Below are 12,918 nucleotides of genomic sequence, written 5' to 3'. Positions count from 1 at the left end.
CCACACTTTAAATATATTCTAAAATCACTACAAAAATAATTTGTTTCATTACGCCATCAATAGTAATATTGTCTGTTATCCGAAATCTGAAAGAGAAATCAAATATGTTGAGGTCTTATTTTTTTCCACAATAATAATTAAAAAAAGAAACTCCGTATTTTTTTATCTCTCTAAAAATCCCTATATTCTTTTAAATGTAATCAGTCCGATACAGTCCATTCAAAGTTGTAATGTTCTTAAAGATCTTAAACAAAAGTTAACGATCAATAAATAGATAATTACTCATAAAAGTATCGTGTCAAACAAGTCGATTTTAACGCTCGTTTGCTTAACTTCCGACAAATTCAAGATTTAATTGAATTAACATTTTTTAACGATACAAAAACTTTATATGTTTACATGAACAATAAGTTACACAGCAGATGAGACCGTTTTTCTTGCCTCTTATTCTACTTTATGCTCGCAACACTCTCGAATTTTAATAAAGCCTCCAAAATGCACCAGACAAGCACTCAAACAACGCCATTAGAAACAATTAACTAAATGTTTTATTTATTAAAAACCAGACTTTTGTCTCACGCTGGAAATAATCTCGGCCAAGCCAAGTTTAGGCAGTTTTTCTTTATAAGTTGAATTTTTATAATATTTTTTTCTTTAACAAACTATGTAAAGTTTTAAAATTGCAATGTCTTAAGATATTGAAATTAATAAAAGTGCAAGTTGTCCGATGATTAAAGACAAAATAAGGTTTTTTCGCAGATCTGACTTGGTAAGAGCTAAGAGCCATCAACTATAAATATATAAAATATTATTGTTATATAACAGTAAAAAAATTGCAAGATTTAAAATTTTTCAAACGTATGTTTGTTTTCAACTGCGTTTGAGCTTATTACAAAAAAAAAAAAATCTTTATTTTCTTAAATCAATATTTATAAAAGGATTCTTTCATTCTATATTGTTATTAAAAGAGTTCACTGTGTTAACCACATAATTAAATGTTAAGTTTGTTGTAAATTATTATTTAGCATGCCATTACATCAAATAAGATTACTATTTTTCGTGTGTGAAAAAATAGTGATTTATGATGCATATAGAGTTACAACATATAGTATATTATTTTTTAATTATAGTTACTGAAGACACATCGAAATAAATAAAAGATATTTTATTGTGGGAAAAAAATTTATAGGTAATTCTTCATAAATTAATATAAATTAATACAAGTGTATGAAGTGATATAAATTAAATACTTACAAAATTATATTGCAACAACAAATTGTATATATATATATATATATATAATATATATATATATATATATATATATATATATATATATATATATATATATATATATATATATATTATATATATATATATATATATATATATATATATATTATATATATATATATATATATATATATATATATATATATATATATATATATATATATATATATATATATATATATATCAGATCTATTATATGAAACATTTGTTTTTATAATGATGATCACTGTTAAACGAACAAGAGATTTTTTTGTACATTATTATACAAAAAACATTATATAATATATATATATATATATATATATATATATATATATATATATATATATATATATATATATATATATATATATATATATATATATATATATCAGATCTATTATATAAAACATTTGTTTTTATAATGATGATCACTGTTAAACGAACAAGAGATTTTTTTGTACATTATTATACAAAAAACATTATATAATATATATATATATATATATATATATATATATATATATATATATATATATATATATATATATATATATATATATATATATATATATCAGATCTATTATATAAAACATTTGTTTTTATAATGATGATCACTGTTAAACGAACAAGAGAATTTTTTGTACATTATTATACAAAAAGCATTATATAATATATATATATATATATATATATATGTATATATAAATATATATATATATATATATATATATATATATATATATATATATATATATATACATTATTATACAAAAAGCATTATATAATATTATAGTAGTAGATTTATTTAGCGTCTTTAAATATTTTTTTCATTTTTGATCAGATGATTCATGACATGAGTAAATAAATAAAATTGAAAAAATATTTAAAGTAATTATTATTAAATATATCACTACTTTTCTTTTTAAGTAACAAGTGAAAATTTATGTAAAAAATATTTAAAAATCATATTGTAACACTTATTATTACTTTTTTTTGAAACGCAATGGTATTGTGTTACACTATGTATATATGCACATAATTGATATGACTGCATAGCTTGTGAACATATTACCCCTTTTTTATAGTGAATATGATTATATATGTATTTGTGAATGTGTTTATAACTAATAAAATAAGTTTATTTAAAACTTTTTTTTAGTTGCATTAAAATTAAAGAACCTTACAATGTATACCTAAAATGAGTTCAAGTTATGTATTCTGTAAGTTTATTTGTTTTTAATAGTTTTTTAAAACTTCACCAATTGTTGACTTTGATGTACTATATATATATATATATATATATATATATATGCATATATATATATATATATATATATATATGTATATATATATATGTATATATATACATATATATATATATATATATATATATATATATATATATATATATATATATATATATATATATATATATATATATATATATATATATATATATGTCTTCTTTTAACAAGGGCATTCTAAGACAAGCAAGTTAATCTTTATAGCATAATTTACTGATTGAAGGTATTAATTTAGAGCGCAGTGTTGTACTCTTTCTAAAATGGCAATATCTATACCATTCTGGTACAGCTAACTCAATAAGTGGTCAAATAAATGAAAGATAGAGATTTTACCAGTTCTTCATCAAATCTAATAAAAGATTTCCTTATTATGCACAACATGAACTTTGATTTGCTTGCACTTGGTAATACTTAAATTTTCTACTTCAAGCTATATGAAAAAATTACTCATAGGTCCCTTTCTAAATCTGATGTATTGAGTTTACAACCATATAAATAGGATATCTCTTATTTTTATGCCCATAGTGCATAACTAAACATATGTCAATATTAAAACTAAACAGCCTTGTGTAAACTAAACAATCTTGTGTTCATGCATATGCAGAGTTTAAATCACTATAGTTTGTTAATATGTAACTCAATAGTGGAACTAATTGAAATGATCAAAAGGTGAGCTTTAACTAAAACAAAAAAGTTTTTCTTGGTCATTTATTCTTTTGTTTTAATCAAAAAAAGCCCGAACATTTTTTTTTATCATTCTCTTTAATATAAACACAATATGTCTCGGAGGTTTAGGATTCCTTTAAAGTCTTTCATAATTAAAAAATTTTTTTATAAGATAATTTTTTTTTTTAAATTCTCAGTTGCGGTTAAATGCTTTTTTTTATGACTTTATATTTTCTGAATTAATGTCACATAAATGATATTAAAAAATAATTTAAGTATTCCAACAAAAACGTTTTCACTTAACGCTTTCAATATTTACAAAAAAAGTGAGCTGCGTAGCGCTTCTTAACAAGATCTGTCAAAGTATTATTTTTGTGGCTTTATCTCTAAATCCTTAAATAAAATTTGTAAAATATAAAAAAAATTTAGTTTAACAATAAAACTTTAGTTTTTATTAAGGAAATATTTTATTAAATACGTTTAAACTCTTGTACAGTTTTCTTATGTTTTAATTAATAATATAAAATGCGGAAAACAAATTTTAATACTGTCACTTTAAAAATATAGTTTTATTATTATTTTAGATTAAAATAAAAAAAATAAAAGCTAGAACGATAAAATCTTAATTGCATGAAAAAAATATTTTTAGCCACCCTTCACAAAATTTGTGAAATCCCCAAAATATATCATGCTGTGAAGGACATACAGATTTGAAAATTACAAATACTTACTGAGCTGCCTTTTAGTGCAAATGTTAGTGCCCAAATAGTTCAAAGATGCCTTGTCAAGTTCTTTAATCTTCAATTGTATTGTGGTGCATTAAAGCTGGGACTTTCTCAAAGAAAAATTTGTGATCACCACGAGTTTTTCAAAAAACATTTGTGATTGCTTCAAATTAAAAAAAAAAAACTTAAGTATTGGAGTTTTAAAATGTCATGTTTTGAGACAAATTTAAAGTTTAAAATTTTTCAGCACAAAATGTCTATGTTTTTTGAATCAAATATTTTCTAGTAATAAATGTGTACACTAGACAGTAGAAAAATGTTTTCTATATTTATTGAGTGGTCAGATCATTTTGGCCATAACTGTATATGTATGTATGTATATATATATATATATATATATATATATATATATATATATATATATATATATATATATATATATATATATATATATATATATATATAATTTATCAACATAAAATTTATATATTGAATTATACCATCTTTATAAGAGCACCTGCATATAATAATATTTTTTAAAAATGCATGTTATGCTTACAGAAAAATTTAAAATAATTACACATGCAAACCAAGAATATTTATTAAACAAAAAATCAGAATTAATTTATGAATACAGGCATCAAAATAAGCTTCTTTTAAAAAACTATAAAATTAAGTGAGCTCAAAAAATAGTTATATGGAAATAAAATCAAAAATTAGTTATACATATTCAAATATAACTTCAATAAAATAAAATTTACTTATTAATTTTTTTTTTAGTATTGGTTTTTATCTTTGAAACATCATTACTTGTGTTAGCTGAAGGTTAGTCATATTTTTCAGTAAACATTTTTTAATTTCTACCTCAAATTTTAAAAAATTAAAAAAATTTTGTAGAAACTTATTTTAACAAAATTAATATATATTGCTTCTATGTATGTATCTTTTTGAGGGCTTGAGTACAGGTGAGCTTAAGTACAGGTGAGTTTGAATTCAATTCAATTAAACATCAGAATAATATGGCAATAAGTAAAAAATAAACTAAAAATAATGACTAAATTAATATAAATAACTAAATTAACATAAATTAACACTTAAATTATTTTTCTTCTTTTTTCAAACAAAATTTAAACAAACAACAAATTTCAATATATAGACAATATATAAATAAGCAATAAATAAATTCATAATAAAAATAAAATACTTTTAATGTCTAACAACATAGTAAAAAAGATTCATTATTTTTGTACTTTTTTAATTCCTAATTTATTAATAATAGTTTTATCTTTTTGTTTCAAGTATTTTTAATACTTTGCAAATAAAGTATTTATTTGGTGTGGATTTAATAAAATATCTTTTTTTTTCTGTGTGTCTTTTTTTCTAGATGTTTGAATTAGGCTTTAGAATAAATCATCAATTTATAATTTTGTCTAGGTATTTGGCAATGCCAACACATTGCCAATACATGAAAAATAAATTGAAAAAAAGTTGGTCTTTTTTTTTCAATTTATTTTTCATGTTTTTTTAAATTCATTCGTAACAAACCAAGGTCATTTAGTAAATAAAAATTCTACGTTATGCTTTATAAATGTTAAAGTTTTAATTTTTTAACTTGTTTCATTATGAGCAATTCTCTTGAGCTTTTTCATGTTTGCGTCTCTTTGTGTGATATAGTAGAAAGAAAACAAGAGCAAAAGACAATTGTTTGCAATCAAACAAACAAAAGACAATTGTTTGCAATCAAACAAACAAAAGACAATTGTTTGCAATCAAACAAACAAAAGACAATTGTTTGCAATCAAACAAACAAAAGACAATTGTTTGCAATCAAACAAACAAAAGACAATTGTTTGCAATCAAACAAACAAAAGACAATTGTTTGCAATCAAACAAAACAAAAATAAAAGATAATTTCAAAATCAAACTTTGAATGAGTGGTTGATACTTTTATCTGTTTTAATTGCATACATTCCATTATTGATAAAAAAAAAAGCAACAACAGTTTTTCAAAAGAAGTTTTTGAAGGCAAAGATTCCTTAGTACAAAAATACATCAAATAGTGTTTTTATTGACAGTTGTCAATTAAAATTTTATACTATTGAGCATATTTTTAAAAATACGCTTAATAGTATAAAATGTTTTTTTGAAAATTTTTATATAGATTATCTTGGGACAAGGAATCTAATGGAATGGGGAACCTTTTTAACATTTATACATAATTTCTTACATTTATACATAATTTCTTTTTTAACATTTATACATAATTTCTTAATTTTATACATAATTTCAGCATTTAAAAACTTAAAGGTCGGTTTATTAAAAAAAAAGTATAGCCTTTTCTCTATTCAAATCAAATATTTATATATGTTTTCTTGAAAAAATGATGCCTAAAATTTTTGTGTAGAAATTATAAATATCAAGCTTTTTTTCCTTCGGGTATCTTTTGTTTTGATTTTTGATGTTTTCTTATTTATTTTGGTGCCACATTAGATTTTCTGTACTTAAGTAAGATGGGTTTTGTCTTAAAATTTTTTAAGTATTTTTCAGTTCTATACAACCATGTTAATTATTTATAATTACATCAATAAAAAAAATCCTTCTGTATGGTTAACATATATTGTCTTCTTTTATATTTATTTTAATTTTTATATTATAAATTTAAAAAAAAATATGCTTAATAGTATTAAATTTTAATTGACAACTGTCAATAAAAACACCATATTGCAAGGAAGGTTTTCTTTATATACCATAAATAATATATTTCATTGCAAGTTTCATTTTCAATTTTTTGGTTGTTTTTTTCGGTGTACTTTATCAGCAAGTTTAGTTTACTGGCAGTACTTTTAATTTCCTTAATATAAAAACGTCAATAACATTTTAAAGTATATTGTTTATTATTATGGAAAGATTTTTGTAACTTTCCTAACTTAAGATAAACAGCAGTAAAAATGTAAATAAAGAGTTTTTGAATAAAAAGAATAAATGAAAAAAAAAAAAAAAAAACAATTATATTAAAGTTTGGCTCAGACCTTTTTGTTCTGAACCAAACTTTAACCACTGCGCTATGGCTGCACTTATATTACTTTCTAGTATCTTCACTAGGAGATATATATGTATATAATGTATGCAAAATGTTGGTCAATTATAGATGCTATTTTGGGTTAGTTTTATTACTATTTGTGGCTGTTCTTATGTTAAGCTAACAATCTCTTTGAATTTAAGTTAATTGTATAGAAAAATTTAGCATGAAATAAAAATAAAATTAAAAAAAATAAACTTAAATTTTAAATATCAGGCAACCAAAAAAGTTCATGTGGTTTATCCTAATTGCCTATTTCTAAGAAATGTATTAAGAAAACTGGTTGTGGTGGGGGGATGATTTTGCATATAAATTAAAGCTTGTTTTAAGGAGAATCAATCAGTGTGTTTCATAAGTTTTATTAGTGTGTTTTAAATTTAAAAGTCTTAAGTGGAGTATGGCTATCAAGCTGGCAATTGAGCAGGACTCCAGTCAAACATGTCAGGACCTTGCCTTAAGATTTAATGTGAGTGATGAAACTATTCGTTTACATTTGCACCAACTTGGAAAATGTTGGAAGTTGAGCAAATGGGTACCTTATGAGTTGAGTGAAACAAACAAGCTACAGCCCTTAACCATTTATTCTTCATTGGTTTTCCGTCACAATTTAGTGCCATTTTGTTGACGTGCGATGAAAAATGGATTATGTACTGCAACAAAAAACAAACATATCATTGGCTAGCCAGTAATGATCCAGTACCGATGACTCCTAAACCAAGCATTCACCAACAAAAGGTTTTACTGTGTGTATGGTTGACTACAGCAGGTATCGTTCACTATGAGTTGCTACCAAGTGAACAAACCATTATTGCTGAGATATACTCAGCCCAATCGGACAGAGTTTTGGTTGCTCTTCACCAAAAACAAGCAGCTTTGGCAAACAGAAAAGGTGTTGTATTCCACCAGGACAACGCCAGACCACACATCGCAAAAATCACGCGGGAAACTCTAGCACATTTACAATGGGAGATTCTACCTCACCCTCCGTATTCACAATACCTTGCGCCAAGCGACTATCACTTGTTTTTGGCCCTGGATAATCATATGAGGAATCGACAGTTTTGAAATAGAGAAGATCTCGAAAATGAGTTAATTCAATTTTTTAGCTACCAAACTCAAAACTTTTATAAAAATGGAATATACCAGCTTGTTTTACAATGGGAGAAAGTTATTCTAGCTGAAGGAGACTATTTTTCAGAATAAACTTTATTAAAACTGTTTTTATGTGTATTTATATATGGATCTGCAAAACCGCACAAACTTTTGCCTGATATATACCATTATATATATATATACAGGCCTTGTGATGAATAAAAATTACTTAATGTATTTGCCTAACAGAATTTTTGGCGTCATAGTTTTTTTTCTTTTTCAATGTGATAAATATGATTTAATTTCAATAAATATGAAAAAAAAAAAATAATAATCCTAATCAATTTTCAAAACTGTTGTTTTATTATTCTTTGTTGTTTTTTTTCCTTAAAAATCTGTTTGGATTTAAGTTTGCATTTTATAATTTAAAGTGTGCAAAATATATAAGGACAGTGCTAACATAAATTTGCAAAAGTAATTGTGTGTATCTTTTAATGTTGTTAAACCAATTTTTTGAAGTCTATGTCAGTACATCAAGTTTTTTAGTTCAGGAACCAGCTCAAGCAGCTTGATATCAGATTTGTGATATAGGTTTTAAAGTGAGTTTTTAATGCAAATAAACAAATTAAAACAGTTTTGTGGCCTGAATGCCTCAAAAAGTCAAGTACAAAGTTTTGACTCATGGAAGCAAATTTTGATTAGTCTTTTCAATTCAGATTTTTGTGATCTGATAACAACAGGTGTTGTTCAGACATTAAACGTTTTTAGAAGGTGGATGAAGGATTATGTTGTCAAGAATAGGAAATTTATTTGTTGTTGATAACTTTTTCATTACCAACGATAATCAAAAAGTTAGATATTTTTTGACAGTTTTATTCGATTACTCCAACTTTTGGTGATTCCTATTAGTTTTCAGTTATCTCCATAGAGATTAACAATGTGTGACTTGCTTTGGGAAGGTCATTGATGAATATAATAAAAAGCAACAAAATCAGTACAAAACCTTGAAGGATGTTTTACTTTATTTAAATCTAAAACATTTTAGCTAGTAACAACTCTCTGTCTCAAGAGCTAAAAACATAGCATTTGGTGGATTTTGTTTTGTGCTTGTGGGACTATGTAAATTGATTTGACTGCAATGTAATAAAAAATTAGTTTAAGCAAAGAATTAATATTTAAAACTGAATTAGTACATTCTTGCAATTTTTATGAAAATGAAAAAAATCTTTTCTTATCAAAGCTTTGCAAGTGCAAACACCCTATCATAATCTAACAAGATTAACCTAATTTTACTGTATTTTTAGTGTATGTGTAATATATTTTTATATATGCTAGTAGTATTTATAAATGCTGTTTGAAAAATCAATGATCAACAGATTTTTTATAATACATAATGTTATTATATATTTTTTTGTTTATATATAACAACCTTACTGTTGAAAATATTATACATTATTATTACATTTTTTTAATCTGTTTAGAATTATGTTTTACATCACTTGGAGCATCAGAAAACGGAACGCTTCCAAGCTCAGCATTTACAGCTTCTTCAGAAAATGATTTTTTTTACAAAGCATCACATGGTCGTTTAGGGAACGCTCCACGTGCGTGGATACCTAAAAATTTTCAACCAATTACAGATTTGTATGATGAATTTCTCCAAATTAATTTTCAAAAAATGTTCACAATTACTGGTATTGCGACGCAGGGTTTCACTTCGGGAATTTTCTTTGTAAAAACGTTTTTTCTCAAGTTTAGTACTGATGGAGAAATATTTGATGATTACTTACATACAAAGGTTCTGAAGGTAATTAGCTAAATAAGTTACATAATAATAGAAAGTGAGAGCATTTGATTGTATTGTGTGTAGCAGTCAGTAGTGGATTATCATTGAGGCAAATAAGGCCATGATCTTAGGCTCCACAATATAACAAGGGCCCAAAATTTTAATTTTTAAGAAGAAAAAAAATTTCAGAACATTATTTTCTTAATAAAAATAATTCTCAACAATCTTCTAAAATATGAACCATATTGTCTAATTATACCTAGTTATCACCTTACAAAGTTATTAATTTTCATAAAAACCATTCCAATCAAAAATTAATTTTTGATTTTGTTTAAAAATAAACTGGTGTTAGCATTTTCTCTATGAAATATTCATGCAAAGGAAGTGTGTAAGTATTTTATTTAAGTAATTACAAAAGTCATTTGAAGTAAAACAATCCTAACATGCATAAAATGAGTTTTGTTTGACATACATTTTGTTTGTTTGATGTATTTTTGTGTAACAGATAAAATTATTAAATTTGTCAGTATTTAGGTTTAGTTAGTGTTTCTTTTTATTGCTTATTTTTGGTGGATAAATAATGTCTGGTTCTGGTTGGACTAAATGAAAGTCGCACTGCAAAGCGAAAAAAAGCTTCAGAAAAAAGTGAAAGATAAGAAAATGTATTAAAACATAAAATGTAAAAATGTTAAACGTAAAAATTTAAGATAACCAAACTTGATATTCTTAACTTTGTGAAAAAATAACAACAATTGTTTTAGCATGCGGGGTTAAACCAATTAGTTTTATAAGGGGCCTGCAGAGTTAAGTGGCAGATTAAGTACGTAAGGCCCCTTGTGTACTTAATCTGCCACTGACGTGTGTGTGTGTGGTTTGTTTTGCTTTTTTGTGAGTGTGTGTGGTTTGTTTTCCAGTTTATTTTGCCCACATCCTAACCCTAATTTCAATATGTGTACTGGAGCACCTATTGCTTTTTATATATTTTATTTTCACATCATTAAATCACAAAGACGCAGACACTAAAAGCAAAAGTTGCAGACAAATTTATTATTAAGTAATAAATAAAAAGTATTTAAAAAATGTTGAGTCAAATAATTTAATTTAATTAAGTCTAAAAAAAATTTTTTTTTCTTCTACTTTTATATATATTTTTTTACTACAACCTCAATATTAAAAAAGTTATTTAGGGGCAATTACACATCAAATCACCCAGTCCATTGAGCCATGTGTCTTCCTTTTGTGTTATATTTTGACACATTATTCCTAATTATAAAAAAATGTTGCATGCAAAATTTCAGCTAAAAAAGTTTAGCGGTTGACAAGATATTGCAATTTTAATACTGACCTGGTTTCCCAAAATGACCCGGTTTTCATAACACTCTGAAAAAGCATTTTCTTTAAAATAATAAGTAATAAAAATGGCAAAAACATGAAAATGAACATATATAATTTTTTTTTGATGCTGAATTCAATAAATGTACTTAAAATGCTCAAATATAAAAAGAACATGCATAAAAATTAATAAAACAACTAGTTTCTATAAACCAAATTTTGGGCCCAATATTTCAAAACACCCCCATCAAAAAATTTTTTTTTTTTGCTGGTAATATTTTCAGCTGTTTATAATCTTACTAGGCACAAAAAATCTAATTGGAAAAACAACTAAAACATACGGAACTTTAATTTCAAAGATGTACTACTTTTTCAAGAAATTCCCAAAAAATATTTGTAAATAAAATAAAGTTAATCGTAATTTAAAAAGTTACTTAAATATACAAGATTTGAAAAGGTATCAAAGATGAAAGTTATTTTGACTGTGTTTGTAATAGTTTACAATATTGCTCCCATTTTACTTGTACTTCCTCTATTTCAGCATTTTCAAACACATAGTTTCTACCAGAACTAAAGCAAGCTTGTGGAACAGATAGTTTTTTCAATATGTTGGTGTTTGGAATAAAACAGTAGTCGTCTCTTTCAGGCCAGTTAAAACAGATTGATGGACCATTTGGATGAAGAAACTTAACTTTAGCATCAACTTCTTCTAAGTTGGTTTTAGTTACAATGCCGATCCACCACTTATTATCACAGACTACAGCGACATAACAACCTAAAGTGACAGTATCAAGTTAAGATATGTCTTGTTTCTTTTTAAGATTGTGGATTATTGTATAATTAGTGTCTGTACTACACCTCTTTGCCCCAACCTTGTTATCTCCAAGATGTATAAATTGATGAAAGCTACGAGTACCAGGTAGAGTTGTTACACCAGTGTACCTTTCTTTTTGCTCTTCAAGTTGCTCTGTAAGTCCAATCTCTTTATGTAAATGAAGTTAACAACTTTGATTTTATCAATACAAAATTCATACATAGCTTCTGATGTGAGAATTTGGTTTCTGTACGGTCGTTTTAAACTTTCTTGTGCTGTTAATCTTTTTACAGTACCACCAATCCCATCGCATGGTGACTTTCCGTGGGATGTGGCAAAAAAGTTCCATTCAATTTTAAGGCAAAATTCGCTCTCTAGTTGACATAGATTGTAAAAGCTTTTACAATTTTTGTACTGTCCTGCGCAACCATCAGTGAATAAATGTAATTTGGACAGATTGGAAAATTTTATTTTTAATATTGGTATGATTAGTTGGAATATTTTGTAATATAAAGTTACATCAGTTACATCATGTATAATGTCATCTGATATAAAACAGTAAGAAATATGTTTTAGTTCACCTTTATCATCTTTATAGTATATGACTAATGGATGTAAAGAACATTGTTGGGTGTTCCAATGATAGCTCTGTATTTCATCTTGGACAACAAAAGCATAATTTTCAGCAAAGTCGCCAATAATGATAATGTTTGATTGATCCATATATTGTTTCAGTTGGTTAAGGTACTGTGATTGAGAGTGAGCATTAAAAGAATGAGCTTGTAGCTTTTCAAAACAAGATGCTAATAGTTCAACATATAGTTGGAACATCAGCTGTTAAACTT

At 25.0% G+C, this 12,918-nt stretch overlaps 1 protein-coding gene across 8 annotated transcripts in view; it reads left to right on the top strand.

Annotated features, from left to right (window-relative positions):
* The first annotated feature begins 372 nt into the window (after positions 1-372).
* LOC100213005 (receptor-type tyrosine-protein phosphatase F) overlaps positions 373-12,918 on the top strand; it is a 56,489-nt gene continuing 43,943 nt past the window's right edge. For 2 of the 8 annotated variants that reach the window (XM_065814128.1, XM_065814124.1), the window contains exons 1-5: positions 373-628; positions 1,131-1,189; positions 2,435-2,495; positions 4,751-4,795; positions 9,623-9,948. In XM_065814128.1, the coding sequence (XP_065670200.1) occupies positions 2,474-2,495; positions 4,751-4,795; positions 9,623-9,948 (393 nt within the window). In that variant the 5' untranslated portion in view covers positions 373-628; positions 1,131-1,189; positions 2,435-2,473. Of the gene's footprint in view, positions 770-1,130; positions 1,190-2,434; positions 2,496-4,750; positions 4,796-9,622; positions 9,949-12,918 lie in introns of all 8 variants that reach the window. The other 6 variants (XM_065814129.1, XM_065814125.1, XM_065814130.1 and 3 more) reach the window with 4 other exon arrangements.

Source organism: Hydra vulgaris, chromosome 12 (assembly GCF_038396675.1).
Source record: "Hydra vulgaris chromosome 12, alternate assembly HydraT2T_AEP".
Classification (NCBI taxonomy): domain Eukaryota; kingdom Metazoa; phylum Cnidaria; class Hydrozoa; order Anthoathecata; family Hydridae; genus Hydra; species Hydra vulgaris.
The sequence above is the reverse complement of the archived record's forward strand: the minus strand, read 5'-3'. Positions and strand labels throughout refer to the sequence as shown.